We start from the raw sequence: 20532 nt of genomic DNA, 5'->3' as shown, positions 1-20532 counted from the left end.
ATCCCTGGGTTAGAATCAGTTCAAATATATTTACAGATTGAATGGCTTCATACAATATTTTATAGTGTAAAATAAGGACATTTCTAATAATATGTCAAAGTTACCTGAGCAACCACTGATCAGGATCAAAACTGGAAATAAATCTGGATTATAGGAAAATACTGTAGGGTCCCTAACGAACACTGTAAGATCAACTCCCTGTCATAGACCTTGTTTGATTGCTAGATGCTACTCAATGTTTTTAAGCAGGTTTGTTTCACTGTATAGACAAGCAACCTAGTGAATGCACCATAGGTAAATGTGCTTTTATGTAAAAATCCAAAAAAAAAAAAAAAAGAAAGAAAGAAAGAAAATGGGACTCAAGCAATTTAGCCAACCTATATTCTTCCTTCCTGAGCGCTTGACTAATTTTAGAGCCTAGTGACCTCCTAAAGTCTAAATTGTCTTCAAGTGCTACATTTTTTTTAAAATCTGTAACCTTATCCAGGAGTTCAGAAGCCACATTTTGCTTTAAGTCATGCCCTGATTTTCCCCCACCGCTAGATCCTTTGAAGTGCAAGGTTATAAAATAAATCACCATGATCTCAGCAGACACAACCTTATAAAACTTTGATTCCCATGTCAAGCAAACAGGTCCAGGATCACTAAAAGCTTCCCCCTCTAGTATGAGTTTACCCAAGAGGGTGCAAAACACGAACCTGTATGGGTCAACTGGCAGCGTCAAGCCAAAAAGCTACTTCCAAGACTTCAAAGAAGCTAAAGATAAAAATCAGTGTATGACATAAAACTTGACCATGTTTCTGTGGCAAAATGGCCTTCTTCCCTTGAACAGAAGCCTATTTATTACTTTAAGCTTGCTTTAAAGTGCATTAACACTCTAAGGCCCATTAGTTCCAGGAGGCCGTTCTCGGAGAGAACGTGGCCTTGGAGCCCTCCACAGGCACAGCTGAAGGGGTGGGCCACGACTGTTCAATATTCCATTAATCTGCCCTGCAAATGAGCTAAATCTCTCCTCATCTGTAAGACCAAAGCTTAGCTTGAACTTTAATAATGTAAAGGAGGAAGGGTGTGCATCTAGGAGCACAAAGACCTTGGACTCAAGGTAGACTCGCGTGAAGATGGTCGTGGCACTGATGCATTGGGTCCTACGTAGGCAAAGGGTCCCCGGTGCTCCATAGTGAAGGGGTGGGAGGTGGGCACCCCCAGAGACTTCATTACCTAGCTAATAGATGCCCAGTTTGGGGCTTAGATGGGATCAGAAGCCTCTACTCTGAAACTTTAGTTCTCGGCTTTGCGTTTTCTTCCTTCCTTCCTCTCATTTTTCCGTTTGACCTTCATTTTAAAAAACTTGTCCTTTCAAAACTTCAAATGTGTTATGGCAGAACTAAATTTTTAAAAAAGGGTTTCTGTATCTGAGAGTGGGGAAACAAAGGAACAGTGGGATGGCAGCAGGGCCAGGCCAAGTGCAGCCGTGGAGCGAGGGACGGGGTGGGGGGGGCAGGAGAAGGATGGGGAGAGTTGGGGTCACCCTGGGCTTTGCCCTCTGCCCACGTGCTCTGTTTCGTCCGTGTTTGTATTTGCAACTTTCTGAGATGGCAAGTCTGTACGGTTTTCTTTCTGGGCTATATATTTTGTCATGGTTTTGGAATCAGCTTTCATTTGAGCTGATGACTGGGAGTCCTCTTTGCGACCTTGTAAAAATGTAAATGCAGGTTTTATAGCCCTTAGGAATACAGCTACTTTATGAGACCCCTTTAAATTCCACAGAAAGCAGGGGTTGTTGTGAGGGAGCTTGGCAATAAGGGCTTTTGAGAGATGGTAAAGCAGGGGGAAATCTGCTGCCGCCAAATTGGTTTTTATGTTTTTGTGGGTGTGTGCTAGTGACTGCTCAGTAGAGGTATGAACCAAAGCAGATGCCCTTCACTTAACTAGAACTTCTTCGGAGATGAAAATGTAATGATGTGGCGATGAATGAGAGTCCTCCTTTTTAAAGAAACGTTAGCGTATGCACTCAGGACTGCCACAGCTGCAATGTTGGAGGCCCGTGCTGCCGTGTTAATAAGAACCCCTCATGCCACGTACAGACCCCACAGGAGCGATGGTCCACAAAGAACACGGAACCCGGGAGACCACACTGCGAGGCTCTTCATCCAGCTGAGGTGCCTCTTCCCAAGAACTGACTGAACCGTGTATTAATTGACAGAGTGCTAGCACTTTCCATGCTTTCTCTCTTCTTCCTTTTCCATAAGGCTTTACTATGCTCTATCTTGCTTTAGTGTCTTAATAGCTGTGCAGATAGATGCAAATAAACTTGACACTGTTATGCTCTATTTTGCTGACATGAAAACTGAAGGGAACTTGGAAATCACACATCAGTTAGGGAAGAATTAGCAAGAGAGCCGAAATCACTGTTGTCTACCCAGTTCTCTTCCTGTGAAACTTCTTCAGCTTTGGAACATTCAAGAAAGAAAGCCTGCCACATCCATATTAAGCTAGTTTAAAAAGATGTATCAAAGAAACATAGAATTAAAAGATATATTAACACAGAATCAATAGTGACTTTATAATTTTATATTTGCCCATCAAAAATATTTGGTTTATTTATTTTTTATCTCTATATTCGCTACCACTCAGGCTCCCCTATATTTTAAAAAAAAGGATTCCTTCTTGTTTGCCTATCTTCTGCTGCCCTTCTTTCCATTTCTTTTCCCCACTGAATTCTTGAAAGAGTCTTTGATACTCAACTATTTACTTTGATACTCAACTAATTACTCACCAGCTCCCAAATCCTCAGTCTCACTGCTCTCCCCACCACTCAAATGAAAGTGCTCTCCTAAAGGCAGGTGACCAATTACCTTCTGATCCCCAAATTCTCCTTTCATTATCATCTTCTAGCCCTCTTTGCACATTCACAGTGCTAGCACATGTTATTTTTTTGAAACTGCTTTTTTCCATCTTTCAATATCACTAGGCTACCCTGGTAGTATTTCTCCACCATCTCCCCACCCGAAAGATGAAGAGCTGAGCACAAAGCCCAGGATGGGCACAGAGAAGTAGCCGGGGCTTCAGGAAAGGTGTCACAAAGTCTAAATCTCAGACTGAGCTGAAATTGGTGGAAAAAAGTGACAGACAACACAAAAGGCTGTTGAGCTGTGTTGGGCAAGAAGAAGATGACTTGAGATGATGTTCTCATCTTAACAGATGGCAGGTAGCAGAAGAAGGACTCAACATCTGTCTTACTTTGATGTGAACCAAGAGGAGAACTATTCAGACCAGAAAATGTGGAACAAGAATTATAAAAAAGGAAGAAAGGGAGAGAGGAAGGGGAAGGGGGATTAAGAGAAAGGAAGGGGGGTGTAAGGGAGGGAAAAAAGAGGGAAGGAGAGAGGAAGGGAAGAAAGGAAGGATGGAAGTGGGGAAGGAAGGAAGGAGGGAAAGAAGGAAGGGAGGGAGGGAGGAAGGAAGGAAGAAAGGAGGGAAGGAAGGAAGGAAGGGGGAAATGTCTTTCATAAAAGAGAGACCCAAGTAAGGAATTACCTAGAAATTATGCCACCTGAGGAGTGGTCAAGAAAATTAGAGAATTCAACCTAGAAAAGACGACACTGAAGCCGAGCTACTTGGGGCGTGGTAGCTACCTGGAAATATTCGAATGGTTTTTTCAACGTTTCCAGAAGGTGCCGTTGTTATATCCAGATAGAAATTACACCAAGGGATTTCAACACAAGAAAAGGAAGGTGTCTCTCGTGATTAATTGTATCCTCAGGAAAAACTGTATGTGGCTTTACTGTTCCAGTGACTGGGCTGAGCCTGGAGATAAGGGCAAAAGGGCCAATAGAGAGACAATATGAAAACAGGAAGTTACAATGAAAGGTGCAAAGGCTGTGCTGAACAGATGCAGAGAGGTTAGACGGGTGCAGATGTCCTTGGAAGCCCAGGGAACCAGAACACCAGCTTCACCTGCCGGGCGTGGGAGGGTGTACAGAGCAAGTCACGTCTGTCTGGAGGGGTGGGGACAAAGCACCCTCTCCAAGGGCCTCAGAGGAACAAAGTCACGGGGGTCTCGGCAGAAAATGCAAGAGCAGGAAACTCAGAGACAGGGTTGGTGGACCGAAGTAAGAGGCAACCGAGCTGGAAAGACCGCTGGGGCCAGCATGGGTGGCTGGTACCCTGAGCTGAGGATTCCTGTTGGTAGGGAGGTTCCTTTGAGAGTTTCAGAGCACAGATGCAACCCAGTGAGGGCTGTGTTTCAGATCCATCCTTCCTGCAGTGGGGATGTTTCAGATCCTTCCTGCAGTGGGGATGTCACTTAGAGGGCTGAGTCTGGAGCTGGGGAGACCAGAGAAGGAGCTGCTGAGGAGGAAATGAGAATTGAACTGAAGAGAGAGAAAAGAGCCAGAGTCCCGGGGAGATGTGTTGAGTGGGGAGCCATCAACAGACGTGGAAGGCAGGTCAGCAGTGGGAAGAGAGGTCGGCACCATACGTGCAGCAAGGGCATCGCTCCCTCCCTGGAGCATCCAGCGGCTTGGCTCATTTTAACCTCTGTCCAAGGCCCTGTGGAAGGGATTCAGACATTTATTATGAGGCTGAGTTGAAAAGTCTGTAATGCTCTTAAGATACCATGATTCCATGACTTTAAATATATTATCTTAACTTGTCCCAGATTCCCTTCTCACCCCTGAACAGAAGTGTATCCAAAATTCCATCTCTCTTTCCCCTCTCCGTGTATAAACAGAAGACTCTGAGCCCATCTCAGCCCTGACATATCTCCCAGCTGGACACTGGATTCCAAATCTGTCCCCAACTTAATGTTAATATGTCAAAGGACTCAATATGTTTGAAGCCAAACATCTCAGCCTGCACCCAAATTGCTGCTTCCAAGTCCTTCTAGACAACTGTTTCTGTCCCTTGTGTTACCATATACCCAGCCCTGCATATCCCAAATCTTGCCATTTCCCTGGACTCCCCACGGTCCCTCTGCCTGTCCCCTCCACACGCAGTAGGTCCCTGATTCTTGTAGATGCCCTCTGTCTACTATTGTGTCATCCACTCCCCGCCACCAGGCCCCTGCCCCCAGCCCCGCATCCTGGGCACTCTGCATTGTCTGATTAATGCTGTTTATGGCACCTGTACCCACTGGCCACCACCTCTGCCCTCCTTCCTCCACTTCCCCCCTTCCTTGGCCCAGGTAAAAGCTTCCAGATTATGGTCAGTGATGCAAAGTTGCATTTTCTTAGCTCCTGACCATCTTGACCATCCGCATTCCCCACCACCCCTAGAAACTTCTCTCTGTAGTCAAACTGACCGACTCCTTGCTTCCTGAACGAGCTCAGAATTCCAACACAAGTTAATTCTGTGCCCTGGAGCACTCTTCCCATTAAAGTCCACACTTTCTTTAAGGTGGACAGTCTTCCATCCTTTCTGACTCACCTGGCCTGACACAGCGCCCTCCAGGGTGTGTCCTCAGTCAGCTGGCATGAGACGTCTGCTCCTCTGTGTGTTCCAAAGGATATGACATGTATCCCCCTCTATGTATAAAGGACTTTGAGGACAGTGGTTAAAAAGAGTTTGAACCAACAGACATTGGTTATGATTTCCTGCTCAGCTGCAGCAAATGACTGAATGTATCCGGATCCCAGTTTCCTGGTTTCTGAAGGAGGGCACAGTAATTCCCAGGCACAGACTGATATTAAGGGGACATGGGCAAGCAGTCCTAAAGTAACCGGTGCAATGCAGATTCCTAGCATGTGCTTAATTGTGACCGCAGTCCACTCGGTCCCACTCCCCAGAAGACATTCACGCCTGGTTCTTGATGCCAACTGTGCTATCCAGACCCCATCACTGTGCTTAAAACTCCACCAGCTCTCAGCTTCCTCAAAGGGGAACTCACAGAAGAAGTGAGTTTCCATGAATATAATGTTTCTCACAATTTAAGATGAGTCAGAAGGAGGAAATAGTAGCTAAGACAGAAAGAGAAAGGGATCCACTGTAAGATGATAAGCATAGGGAAGGGTAGACCAAAATGGCTTTGGGCACCTAAATGTGTGGATGAAGATGCCTGCTAATTGTAGACGTGGAAAATTTGCAGTTAGAGCACATCAGTACTGGAGGGACCTCTGTCCTCACTCATTGGATGCTGCCATCCCTTGGTGCATTGATAGAAAAAAAAATCATAGAAGAGAAAACTGTGATGATTAACTTCAGAAATAGAAAAAGAACAATGATTATGGCAGAACAAGGAACGCAGGTCCATTCTGAAGATGTTTGAGTAGGAGTTTCCTTCAGATTGTGAGCTGAAGTACAGTGTTTTACTCTCTGGAAATCTTTCCTCTTTTTTAGAGTATTGAACTAGCCACTGCTTGGTTGTTACATAGAACTAATTAATCCCAAGCTTCTGGCATTTTATGTATGTGTATATGTATATTTACTTTGTAAGTGTTAAATCATTCAGGAAGAGAAGAAGCTCATCATATTTACTTTGTCTTTGCAGATAAATATAAAGCCATGAGCTGAGAAATTAGATGCTGTTTTGCTTTCTTTGCTTTGCCATGTGGGTGGGATAAAGGGAGCTATTTCATTTCCCAGACAGAACCCATCTGTGCGCAAAGCCGGGGCCTCGCTGCGAGGTGGGAACTGGCATGGCTGACTTGAAAAGCTGAGCTTTGACTCATGGGGTTCCTGCCCACGTGTGGCTCTTCCCGTGACAGTCCACACCTCCCAATTACAGCACTCTGCTCCCTGAAATAAAAGCGACTGCATTCAATTGTTAGCCCCCAAAGATGAAAATTCTCCAACAAATGCATCGCTTCCCTGGCACGCACACAGACAGCTGAATCCATTTCCAGAAAATTCTGTTCATTGAACACTTAACATCAAGGCTTTTTAGAGAGCAATGAAAGAAAATCATAAAGAAGGGCTTTGTGTTCTAAGAAAGGAAACATACATTTTTGTCAGGTAAGATGTGTAAAAAGAACAAATTATATTTTAAGGGAAATTAGAATTTCAAACCAGTGCTATCAAAAAGGTTAAAAAAAATTACATCATTTTTCGGCAGGATTTCTTTTGTCAGGGGTGGTAACCAGATCTTGGTAAATAATGCCTTCAGAGAAAAGCTTTCTTTCTGTGTTTGAAATAAACATCTAAGTTTCCAGACACAGTGATATGCTGTTTATACAATTCTTTGATCAAGCAAAGGGATGCATAGCTCTGTAATAATGACTTTTATAAGCTTTTTCATTTTGATAACAAAAAGAGTAGAATTTGTACTACATAATGAATTACTTTCAAGGTGTTAATGTTCTGACTTCTGAAAGTAAAATTGGGTTTTTGGAAAGTGGCAAATGAATAGGTTGTAATATAACCTTTAGCAGGTATCTGAGTATTTTTGTACCTATCTTTTTATGCTACCTTTATGCATATATGTGTATACATATATATGTATATATATATGTGTGTGTGTGTGTGTGTGTGTGTATGTCTCATTTAGAACAGACAAGGGATCCATAAAAGTTTAGGTTATTAGCAATGATTTCGATATACAATTACATTTAAAAATGGTTATTGTCATCTGATTCTGTAGAATATTTGTCACAAATGCTTAAGTGAATGTTAATGAGTTGTTTATCTTATACTAATATCAGCTTTCTTTCCCCAGATGCAAAGAGTTTAGCTGAAATGCTCATGAGGTAAGAACAAGACCCAGCAGCCCAAATATCATGTTGAAAAGAACTTGCTTTGATGACTTCTTTTTTTTAATGACAGTCTGAAATTGATAACCCATTTTTCACTTGACATATAATTTTCGTTCTAGGAACCTAAATACCCATGTAATGCTTGGTTAGAGACATAGATACCAACTAATATGCAGTTATGCACACCACAGGTAGTTTTCTTGTTGGCTGGACTCAACCAATAGAACATTTCCCATTAACCCGAGAATAATGAGGTGCATTTTAAGTAAGTAGCTTTGGTTTTGCTTTCACCAAATATGCCACTTTGAGGTCAAGATCCTTCCTAACAGTTAGCCAGGTGAAAGGGAATCCATGAAAGGGAATGGGTTCAAAATTGATGGCCTGATCAAGGAAGATTCTCCTTGCCTTCAGCTCCCACTGCCCCTTTAGCACCCCTCCACCAGAGCACCCACCACCTTCTGCTGCAAATATCTATTCAGTCTGGTCTTGGAAGTCACAGCCTATTTCATCACCATGTTAGGATAAACCAGCACTATCGTTGCCCCACTCATAACTGTTGAGTAGGTGAATGACTAGGGGGAGTAGAATAAGTAAGTGCACGTTCACAACTGTACAAGACACCCCAACCTTTGCACTTTATATTGTAATGATTAAACCAAAAGTAAAAAGAGGATAATCAGAGTCTAGGAACCAGATAAGAAAAATGTCAGGGAATTTCCTGGCAGTCCAGTGGTTAGGACTCAGCGCTTTCACTGCCAAGGCCTGGGGTTGGATCCCTGGTTGGGGAGCTAAGATCCCACAAGCCGCAAGGCGTGGCCAAAAAGAAAAATATCAGGGACCCTGATGGTGACCTTGACGTTGTCATTTTAGGATGACTAACATAGGAGATAAAGGAGATGGGGTATAGGGTCTCTTCCCATCCCCTACAGCACCACAGTTGGCTTTAACTTCCTCCCTCACCTTGGCGTATCAGAGTAGTACTTTATCGTTATTCACAAAGAGTCCTCTCCCATATCACCAGTATGTGTGAAGACCTAAGACAGAGGTTGAATACCGTTGGCTCATGGGTTACATTTCCCACAGATGTCTTTGTTTGTCCATACTGTGTTTTAAGACAGTGTGAATTGTTGGTAACAGATGTGAAGGAATCAAGAATGACTCTGAAGTATTTGGTGTGAGCAATTAGATAAACATTGGTGCCATTTGCCAAGATTAGGAAGATAGATGCAGGGTATGGACTTTTTCTTTTTGTAGGGCAGAGGAAGGGGATGTGGATCAGAAAGAAAAGGCTTGTAAGGGGGCTTCCCTGGTGGCGCAGTGGTTGAGAGTCCGCCTGCCGATGCAGAGGACACGGGTTCGTGCCCCGGTCTGGGAAGATCCCACGTGCCGCGGAGCGGCTGGGCCCATGAGCCATGGCCGCTGAGCCTGCGCGTCCGGAGCCTGTGCTCCGCAACTGGAGAGGCCACAGTAGTGAGAGGACCGCGTACCGCAAAAAAAAAAAAAAAAGGCTTGTAAGGGTCATGTTGGGGATGCTTTTTAAGCCTCCAATGAAGGTGTCAGATAGCTGGTAGCAGGAATCTGGAGCCCAGAGTAGAGCTCAGAGATGCAAATGGTCTGTAAAATGTCTCCATCTATCTAATCCCGTCACACTAGATTAAACGTTCATGAGAAGATTATGAAAAGCTATATGAAATGCCTTGAGTCCATGCTCTTGTGCAAGTCTGTCCTTGTTTGCTAGTGGTCACATAGAAGGAAGCCAGACACATGTGCGCTTGTATTGAACAAATCTGACAAAAATATCTGGAACGCAAATAAGCCAGAGTCATTCGAATTATAATAATTATCTATCTAATAAAGTAACTTTTCTAGTGTAGTCTTAAAAATATGAAATTGTTGATGTCCTTTAAAAATTAAGACATTTCACATAAAACTGTGGCTTTCTGACTTCTCCTGCAAGTGTTCTGCCATGCGGGGCACAGCCTCGACAATCACGGGTATCTGGACCTGTGCTCGACGCCCCCTCTAAACTGGGTGTAACCTGCTCAGCCCAGGGGCCCCCGTTCCTGTGTCCACCTCCCTGATTTGTACCCCAGCCTGGTTCCTGCAGCTGCGTGTCCTCCCAGATAGCTTCTGGCCACTTCCTTCGTGCACTCCCGGATCATCAATTGTGCCTCTTCCCAAAGCCTGTGACGCCGGGGTCCGTGTTTCCTGACATGTTCAACATTTGTTTCGTTAGGGTGATGTGGTATTAGCTACTCTGCTGCCTTCCCTCCCTCTTGTCATGACCCCCAGGCAAGACATCAGAAAGTGTCTTCTTCCTTCTTTGTTAATAGGGCAGTTACCGTGGTGGAAAGACCACCTATTGATAAGAGCGGGAATCAGAATGATATTTGCAGTTGCCAACATGAAATTAGGAACATTAAAACTGGTAATTACTCCCACTGAAGGTGTTTAAGGTGCTTTTCTGCAAAGGATGGAAGTGATTGAAAAGGAAGAGAATTTCCAAGCTCCTCAAATAGGTGAATTTTTATGGGGTTAATTTAGAAGAGAAAGCCATGTTTTTGTTCATGAAGGGTCAATTCGATCTAAGTTTGGCAGGTTAACAGGCCAAGCAGCAAAAAGCCTTGTCCCCTAGCTGGTCAGGTTAGGGCCAAGCACATTCCAAATGTAGCCCAGGAAGTCTAGGCAAGTCAGACCCTTCGGTACAGAGAAGCCCTACGGAACTGCTGTTCCTGATCTTGGTCACTGGTTTCTCTGGGAAGGTGAGGACTGAGCAGGCTGGGACATAGAAGCATGAACTTATATTCTAGGCCTAATACTGCCACAGGCCGGCTTTGTGATTTGGGGGTACAGTAAAGTCCCCGACATACGATCGAGTTCTGTTCCGAGAGTGCGTTTGTAACTCCAGTTCGTTTGTAACTCCAGTTCGTTTGTAAGTCCAGCAAAGTTAGCCTAGGGACCCAACTAACACCATTGGCTATATAGTACTGTACTGTAAAAGGTTATGATACTTTTCACACAAATAATACACAAACACAAAAAAAATAAAGAAAACGTTTTTAATCTTACAATACCTTGAAAAATGCAGTAGTACAGTTCAACAGCTGGCATCCAGGGGCTGGCACTGAGTGAACAGGCAAGAAGAGTTACTGGCTGGAGGAGGGAGAGGAGGTGGGAGATGGTAGAGCTGAAGGGTCGTCAGCAACAGGAGACGGAGGGCAGGCTGCAATGCCACTCGTGCCTGACGTTGACGGCACGCACGTTCACATCTTTGAAAGTTCGCAACTTGAAGGTTCATATGTAGGAGACTTACTGTACATCCTTTTCTCTCCCTGTGCCCTGTTTTCCTTATCTAAAGACAGCAATTGGAAATTGCTCCTAGCTTTATCACTCCATGATCTAGGTGAATATAACATTTATTGTCCACCCAAGCTCCTCAAGGAAAGATCTGTGTATTTCGGTGAGATTAGCTGTCCCGGGGCCAGATGGGCAGGTGCAACTGCAGGACAAACACAGACAACTTGGAGCCCGCCCCCCCGGGGGTCCCCCACAGGCTGCCACTCCCATCTCTGGGCCTCATGCTCCGGGACACTCGTCCACCTCACCCAAGCAAGTCACCTCGTAGAGGAGAGAGAAGATAGACTTCATCCACCATGCTCAGATAGAAAGGGTTTTCCTTTTATGCGATTAGGCAAGAAAACATTTTTTTTTTAAATATACCAGACTTCTCAGAGGTGAGACCGGCTTGCTGTAACATACTAAGCAACACATGGTTAATGTCCAAGGACCACTATTAGTAAGGAAGCTAGTTATGAGCAGTGAAGGGTTCAGACTGAGAGATCAAGTTAATTTAGCTTTTTGATGTTTATATTTTTATACACATAGTAAAAAAGAAAAATGCCCACCCAACTGTTACAACGAGACATATCCTGATGTCCTTACAGTTACTTTGTACTTACAGGATGCTTTCGTATTACATTTTGGGGAGGAAGGGGGATGGTATGCAGAAATCGTCATTGGTTTGGGGTTTTATCCCCCAAATCTTAAGGAAATATTGATTTTAAAGTGTTGTAGCAACTGCACATAATTTATTGGCTGAGCCCAGAAACACCATCCACTGTGAACCAGGGTCAGCTCTCTGTCATTTTAATCAGACAACCAGATGGCAAATGGATGGTGGATGATTATATTTCAATAATAACTAATATGATCCCATATCATATAAAAGATGCAATTTTGCTTCCCATATCATATAAAAGATGCAATTTTGCTTCCACAGTGAAAACATTCAGAATCTTTTTCCAGGTTACAAATGAGGTTTCTTTAAATAGCTTTTTTCTTTTTTTTTTTTGAAGGTTTGCTGCTGTTCTAATGGCCAATTATTATAGTTTGGGGGAATCAACTTCCGTGTAACAAGAGATGATAAAATACGGCAGCACAGATTCAGATAAAGAAACAATTTCCTTGGGCCCTGATAACCCTTTTAGATTGAGAAAAGTGTTACTGCCCCCAAAGCAAAGGCTCTAGGAGGTGTGACTCAGCTCCCATTGTGCCCAAACATTAGTCATTCAACAACCTGCAACAAATATTAATTGAGCACCTACTTTGGTTATATACCGTTCCAAGTTTCAGGGTATACAGGGGACAGAAGAGATGAAAATATCCTTTGAGGCGCTTATAGTCCATTGGCAGAGACGGCTAATAAATAACTCACTTAAACATATGCCAGGGAGTTTTAAGTTTTGAGGAGACAAGATTAAATGGAGAGTGGGGAGTTCCCACAGCAGGACTCCACTGGCTCCTCTGAAATGATAGAGGGGAGGGGGCAGCCACAGGAGCCCTACGTTGGGGGAGTGTGTCCTAAGCAAAGGAAACTGCAAGTGCAAAGAGAGGGAAGAAAAATAAGCCCCTGAATCTCAAGGTTTGTGGGGCAACTTTCTTGCCTTCCAGCTGCAGGGCTTGCAGCTTAGTCCTGCGAGGAGGGGCGTTTACCTCCAGCTTTGATTGTCCCCGTTCACAAAGTTTAATCATATTCTAAGTCTTTGTGTCAATCACCATGGAGCACAGCAGTGATGTCACTTGCTTCCTGTGTCAAACTGACAGCAGACCCCTTGCTGTTAAGTATAGCTGCGCAGGGTTCCTCGCTGTTCATTGAGCAGCTGTGGGCTCTGCCTCATAACTATTCATGATGAGCAGAGGGAACTAGCTCACGCTTCTATTTTTGATGCAAGGACAAACTTGGGTCCCTAGTGAAGTTTCGAAACAGATCTTTCAGATATTCACAGAGGAGTAGTTCCCCATATGTTTTTGTGGAAATAGAGCCTGTCTGACGTAACTGCAGCTCCCCAAGCCACCAACGCTCTTCATTTTATGCAAGGATCTGAATTTTTGCTTTAAACACACACACACACACACACACACACACACACACAAATAAAGTAAGAACTTGGTTAAGTAAATAATTTAAGAACATTTATAGACCACGTAAAAAATTCAGGCCAAAACATTTGAATTTGGGCTCTGCGTAATTAGCATGGTCTAGCTACATAACCCAGTTACTCACCTGCAGAGCAAGAAATCTGGTTCAAGATCAAGGCCTAGGTAGAGCTGCTGCACCTTTCAAAAGCTGCCATTTCCGTGAGCTGTTTTGTTTACACTCAGGAAAGAGCCATTGGAAAATACTCAGAATATTAACATGGACCTCTGAACGCAAACGTTTAAACAGCTTCTTGAGTGAACTTGACCTTCAGATTATTAACATCATCAACCACATGGTTCAAGAGCGGATGCATCCTCACGGATGAGGAAGCTCTGAGCTTCCCGGTGGAGGCTTGCTTGGAGCAAAAGGCATTTGAGGTTTTAGTGTGGATATACCTTTATTGTTCTCCGTTACACATAATTAACACCGAGCGCGCCAGGCTCCGCAAATCTTTCTCAAAACAGACTTGGGCAGTTAATGAGCTAGATTTAAGGATGCCGTAGATTATCACATTGATTAACTTATCTGAATGCCTGCTGCTTACTGGAAGGTGTTTCAGATAATATTCTTAAATATTCTTAAATCTACTCAATTCTTATAATTCTGTAAAGATTGAACAACCATTTTTCTAACGCGCATTGCTAATTAAAGCTTTTATGGACTTTTTTGTATTTTTGTCCAACATGCAGATTTTTTTTTTTTTGCTGTGAGCTGAAACTGAATTTGATTATACCATGCAGTTTTACTACCTATTTCCATTTAGTTAGGAGACAGCTCACTCTAAGAGTAATTTTCTGGTACACAAATTTTGGGATAAATTCTTATAGTAATTGCTTTTTTTCTATTCTAAAATGTAATTGGGTTCGGAAAACTAAACTAATGTCAGGGAAGCTAACAAGGTTTATGATTTGTTACTAGAACAAAAATAAAATGACTCCAGGTATAATACAAATCTGTTAGTAAAACCCCATCCAGTGAATGACCAGTACCCATGTTTTCTCCCTTACCATCGTTGGAATATCTCATGGCTGACAAGTGAAAATGCTGTTGATTTAAGAATGTTTTTTTGTGTGTGTGTTTCATTCGGCTTTTATACAAGAAATAGGAATGTCCAACGTTTCTATTGATAGATGCAGAACCAATCTTTATTGACAGTTGGTATTTTCTGAACCTCACAACTGACTGCTGAAATTTAATATTAATAAATATCATTTGAATGAAGGAAAAAAAATCTATCTGGTGTGTCTTCCCCTCCCCTCCCCACATAATTAGATAATAAGTTGGTGTTGGCCTAGGGTAACACTGAACTGAATCTGTTACTGCCTCCCTCTTTTTTATTCCCAGTAAGAATACCCGGACTTCAGACACGTTGAGCAAGCAACAGCAAGCCCTGAGGATGCACATTGACATACCCAGGGCTCAGCTCCTGATTGAAGAGAGAGACACAATGGAGACCATTGGTAAGGTGTCCTGTTTGCCGCCGTACACAATGTGGCTGCTACAGCCATGCCCTCTCAGCCCAAACCCTGAGCCATGGGAAATATTAGACATGGGGACATCTTGAATGCTACATGAGCAAAGAAGTTAGAAGGTAGACAGCTGTTATTGAGGAGAATAATAAGTACCAGCAAATATGGGGGAAATGAACTTATGTAAACCACAGAGTTCACCTGAGAGAACCCCAACTCTGTCCCAAGTTGGGTCTCTCCTGGAGAGTCTCTTGATACCACCCCAAAGAACCAACATTTATAATCAAGCAAACCGAGGAGGGCTGTACACTAAGACCCCGTCTTGGAAATCCACTTTATGAGCTCCTCCTCAACTCCAAGAAGGCCTTTATTAAAGAAAAATTTTTAATTCTACGAATGTCTTTGCAAAGGACATCTTTCTCCACCCCCTGGCACCCCATAAAAATCCTTCACAGGGCTCTGGAAAAGTCCCAGCTCCCCTGTTTCACGATCGCAAAAGACACCCGGAGAGCTTCAGTGGCCTGTCCACCCAGAACCCAGGTGTCCAGACTCCTTCCAGCCTCTTTCCACTCGAAGTCCGCTGTCCACACTGCCTGTCTAGATGGTTCTATTTATTCCAGGATCAAAGACTTTGTATTTCCACTGCGGTAATGATCAGAAGAATAGCTAACATTTATTAAGAGTGCTCTAAAGGTCACATACTTTTATAAGCATTGTATGTGGATCATTTAACTTACGCCTCCCAAACAACATAGGAAAAAGATTCTACTTGGGAACTGGGACGTCGAGAGGTTCTGTAGCTTGCAGGTCGCACAGACAGGAGTAAAACCAGGGCAGGTTCCCCAGCTGGCCACCGATTTCACCTTTGGTGACTGGGCGTCACCTTCTTCCGTATCAACAGGCTACTTCCCAGAACTCCTCACCTTAGAAGTATGGCTGGACCCCCCAGTACTCATGGAAACAGACTCTGAGGCAGGTTTCCTAGGCTGCCACTGTTTGAACTTCACTCTGTGTCTGTTCCGGAAGATGTTTGCTGGCATTTGGTCCCAGGACAACCCTTCCCTGTGGTTTGGCTAAAACCACCCAACTCCTGGCATATACCCTCCATACCTCCTGCCAATTAGGCAGTGATGAGTGGCCAGATCGGCAGGACACCTCCATTGCCCCTTGTCCCTGCCCTGCTTTTATGGTCTTTTAATAGAACAGTGGGGATGTCTGACCTAATGGCTCCAAAATTCTAAGACCTGGGCTGCCCCTGCAGGATTCAAGTTTGGTTCAGGCATAACAGCACTTAGCACAGCTTGGTCATGTCCAATGTGACCTTCGATCAACCAACTTCAGTTAAATACTACCACGTTGTATGAGGGCTCGCTACTCATCCTGAAATACACAAGATTTAATTAGCTGCCTCACCTCAGGGCAAGGCACCATGTTTTGTTTCCCATTACCTTTTCTGTAGTGTATCTGGAATCTCTTTTATTGAACCCAGTGAATTGGGCACTAAAACTAAGATTTCCTTTGAAACATCAGTTCCAAGATCAAATTGTAATTCTTATGACCTTATAATACAGTTACACATTTGCTAAATGTTCTCACGAGACTTGTTAATAACTCTGCCTACAGCTGTTAAAACAGGTCTCTAGGCGGATCCTGGGAGTGGTGTATTACCTCCCAGTAGCTATTCACTGCTGACCAAACACCAGAGGAAGGTCTGCCCGTCGTTTCCGTACATAATAACGACCCTTAGCCAGAGATATAGCACATTCGCTGCAGGATCATTCATCACCAAGAGTCGTTTACCTCCCGGTGGAGCCTGACAGTTGGTCGATGGCATCTTCTAATTGTTGGGGAAGTAGAGACATGAGGCTTTAAAACGCTCTGGGCTCTGCCTACAATAACCCAATACGGGAGAGCCATTAATTTCTAGCCAGAATGGATGTCAACCTCACAAACTGACAGGCACCCGAAATGTCCCGTTAAAACTGGAAACCCAGCCCCACAGATACTCTGGCGTATTCTCAACGGGGCTACATGATAGAAACCACAATGGATGAAAGCGAATGTATGTCGGGCCTCTGATACCAGGTCCAATTATAAGAGCCCACCTCCGTGGAAAGGCCGCCTTATTCGAGGGTGGAGGGACAGATGTAGGGAGGGGCCCCCAAGCCGAGCCCAGGCTCCCACCGTGGCACCGATCTGGGCTGTACGGGTGTCAGCAGACCTCCTGGCAGTGCTTCCTCTTTTTCTCTGCCCAGAAATTTTATTCTGACTTCAGGAGGTTTTCCTTTCCTGCCAGAGCCTGAGTAATTGGATTTTGTAAGGTTCGTTCTGTTCAGAGCCTTTTTTGGGCACAGCAGTCTAGCTGTGTTGTTTATGACTTTCGCATTACCGTTCAGTGTCAAGCCCGCTGCAGTGTGGTCCCAGCCGACTGATAAACTCATACGAACATCACCCCAGCCTGCAGTGCTTGAAAATGTATGAAAAACTCCATATACCCTAACGAAAGTTTCCCTTGGAGTCAAAAAGCTCTCAGGAAAGTGTGAAAAGTATCACAAGAAAGTAATGAAAATCTGAGACAGCCAAATAATGACACACAGCCCGACCGACTGCTCCTTCCTCAGAGGCTTAAAATGCTCTGCATTCATCTGCACCCAGGCTTCCCTAACCTTCAAGTGCCCTATGCCAGTAGGTCCTGGGAAGTCTGACAAGTGAGTCATTTTGAGAAGTCAATTTACAGAATGCCCTAGAGTCACTGAAGCTCAGGAGAGTTGGGAAGAAAAGGCTTATACCTCAGAACAGTTAAAATCAAGGAATCAATCAAGTCTACTCCGAAGACTGGCCCTTCTCTTCTCCTCCCCCCATGCCCCATCTTGAACATTTGCCATCTTCCATATGAGAGGTGACCCTGGGATAGATGACCGCAGGGCAGTTTTTCTTGTTCCTCGAACAAAGCTTATTTGAAATGGCAGCCTCAACCCTGGGTGATGCTGACATGGCTGGTGGTGTCTCGGGTGAGCTTTTAACAAACACATAAACCCCAAACTCTATTAAATGGACAGCCACCCAGCCGTCCTCCCCAGATCAAGGTGTGCTTAATGAGAAGAAACCAAGCCCCAGGAGAGAGGGGAGACCCTTCTCCGCGGTCATTCTCTTTAAGTCATGCTCCTAAGTCAACCTATTATTTTCATTCTGGAGTAATTCTAATACAGTGGTTGAATATTTTGGGTTTCTTTTTTTTTTTTTTTTTTGCTGGATGAGATGAGGTTGTTACTGTTGCCATTAGCAACAATGCAAGTACCGAGGAGAGAGGCGGCCAGGGAGTCACTGAGCAGGAGGTATAACTGTCCCTGGCTTCCTGTATCCTGCTATTCTGCAGACGATCGCTCCACGGTCCTGTTGACGGATGCTGACTTCGGAGAGGCAGCGAAACAAAAGTCCCTGACGGTGACACACACGGTCCATTACCAGTCCGTGTCGCAGGCCACCGGGCCCCTGGTGGATGTTTCCGACGCTCGGCCGGGAACGAGTGAGTGGTCACACATCACTTAAACTCTGTGGGTGTTACCAGTGCTGAGAATGCATTTGTGCTCCATGGCTGTGCAGTAAAATGTGGGGCTTCTCAGCTCTGTGCCTAAGAAGCAAGTAGGGATGATGACATCTTTGATTGGGACGTTGACTTTGTATTGTCTGATCTGAGCTGTTATTAAAATCGTATCGGTGGAAGCCAATAACTCTTGGTATTGGTTTACTAAGAAAGTGTTAGAAATTTCAGGTCCAGGTATTTATTTATTTTTATTTAGACAACACAGGAAAAGAAGTTAGTTAACCTTAGTGAGTATCTCCTCTGTGCCAGGATTGGGATAGAAAGGTGATATCAGTCTGTTATCTTTGCAACAGCCCTGCCATGTACCTACTTATACAGTAGATGTTAGAGCTCCCATTTTACTGATGAGGAAACAATCTCAGAGAAGTTAGGGAAACAGCCCAAAGTTGTACGCATACTGTGCAGTGAAACCAAGATTCAGCTGTGGGTCCGTCTGTCCTCCGAGCTTATGTTTTTCTCCTGAACCTCACTATTTGAGAAGAATATAGTTCTGCTTAATCTGGGGATTCTGTTTGGTTTAGTTATTAAGATTTGGATCCGTATTATATGGAAATTAATTACTGTGATGAAATTAAACACATCTAGAGCTTATTAATTAGATATTCTTATTCCTTCATAATTTAAATTGTTCCTAAATCTCTTTAAAGACTGAGAAATTGATGTCCCGATTATTATCTTTTTGGAAGTTTTGATGCTAGCTTTTAAATCATTAGTCACTCTCTTTGAAAAAATTTTTACATTCTTGAGTAGAGTGCTATAATTAGAAAAATAAATATTATGCTTATAGCTGTTCTTTAGAATGTCTGCCTTGGAAGGCATCTGTGAGATGCACTGAAGCTTCCTGAAGCAAACTGGGTGATTCCTAAGTAGCATCGTACTATGCAGGAAAACGGTGCTAGCGGGTACTGAAATTCATCTGAAAAGTCGTTTGCAAGAACATTCTGAAGGAGTCTTTTATTCCTCCCCTCTGTGTAACCTCACGTCCTGCCTTCTCTGATGACATTAGCACATTCTGAAGACACGAACGGGACACGAGTGAGGATGAGCTTTGCGAAGGCGTGCAGAGGACTAAGACCTTTGCTCTTAGAAGGTGCTCCCAGGTCCTTGACATTCTCTCCAGCTATGGCTTCTCCATCGTGATCTGCCTGGGCCTGCTCCTGGCTACTTCAGGACACCGCACTGATGGCCTTCTGAGCCACTTATGGCTATTAAACCGGGAAAGATTACAGACCCAGGGGACTTCTGTCAGTGGATCCTTGACCTCAGCAGGCCTTTGTCCCCATCAGAGCGGAAGTTAATGGAGACCTTAGCAGCAGGATAGGAAAGAGGCAGAGGAAACAGGACAGACGCCCCAGGGAGTGGCTCCCCGTCTTCTGTGTGCATCAGAATTACCCAGGGTGCCTGTTTAAAATACTCGTTCCAGGCTTCCACCCCCAGGGATTCAGATCCACTTGGTGTATTGTGGGACCTGGGAATCTGCATTATAACAGCCATCTAGGGTGATTCTGTTGCTGGTTGCCTGGACCCCTCATTGAGAAACACTCCCCCAAGTGTTAGGCGTGTGTCACGTAGAGCCCGGGAGGAGGTGTCCACAGTAGCGCAGCCTTGCAGGAGCTCTCAAAGCTGCCGGGCTCCCCGCACAGCAGGTGAAAAGAATCTGCATGTCCAGCTCCCTGCCAATGCTCAGCTGGCAGAGAGATGCACACAGGCTAGTCGTAAACAGTCAAGGCTGGACAGGAGGCAGTGAAACTAAAGCACGGGGAAGCTTCTAGCTGCCGGGTCAGCCCCAGAACAAGGGAAGGCTGATCTGATGGCTTTCAGAATATCCACAGAGACATGCATCTGCGTCACAAGCAGAAGCTCTAACGAGTGAGAGGTGAGTGTCTCTCACTCACCTCAGGCAGGAGGCTGGCGGAAGGGATGTGTCGGCCTCCCTCTCTCATGGCCTCATGGCTCTGACGGTGTAGGCACGGTTGGGGAGGTTTAAGAATTCCTTCATTCAGACTCAGAAGTATTCATGAAGGTGTTACTTCACATATGGCCAGTGCCCAGGGTTGGGGTACCTCGAAAGGTGCAAAAAGACATTCACTTCACCTGAGTGGAGGAAGTCAAACGTGAAACAAGGAGCGAAAGCATTGTTTATCAGTAAGTACGAGGGACAAATAGAACAGAATGATGAGATGGTGAGTCGGCCAGGGGCATGGGGACCAGGGTAGGGGCTGCTTCCGTGTGAGGCTTGGGGAAGACCTCCACTGAGTCCCAGGCAGGAGTCAGTCGGCCTGCCAGACAGAA

General features: G+C 44.5%; 1 protein-coding gene across 2 annotated transcripts in view; it reads left to right on the top strand.

Moving 5' to 3' along the window:
- Positions 1-20532, top strand: part of DSCAM (DS cell adhesion molecule) — a gene marked incomplete at both ends in the record, with an annotated part of 752893 nt that overhangs the window by 706581 nt on the left and 25780 nt on the right. For both annotated transcript variants that reach the window (XM_082655382.1, XM_082655383.1), the window contains 3 exons: positions 7652-7682; positions 14512-14627; positions 18013-18162. In XM_082655382.1, the coding sequence (XP_082511508.1) occupies positions 7652-7682; positions 14512-14627; positions 18013-18162 (297 nt within the window). The remainder of the gene's footprint in view (positions 1-7651; positions 7683-14511; positions 14628-18012; positions 18163-20532) is intronic.

This window comes from Grampus griseus (assembly GCF_964374135.1).
Source record: "Grampus griseus genome assembly, chromosome: 5".
NCBI classification, from domain to species: Eukaryota; Metazoa; Chordata; class Mammalia; order Artiodactyla; family Delphinidae; genus Grampus; species Grampus griseus.
The sequence above is the reverse complement of the archived record's forward strand: the minus strand, read 5'-3'. Positions and strand labels throughout refer to the sequence as shown.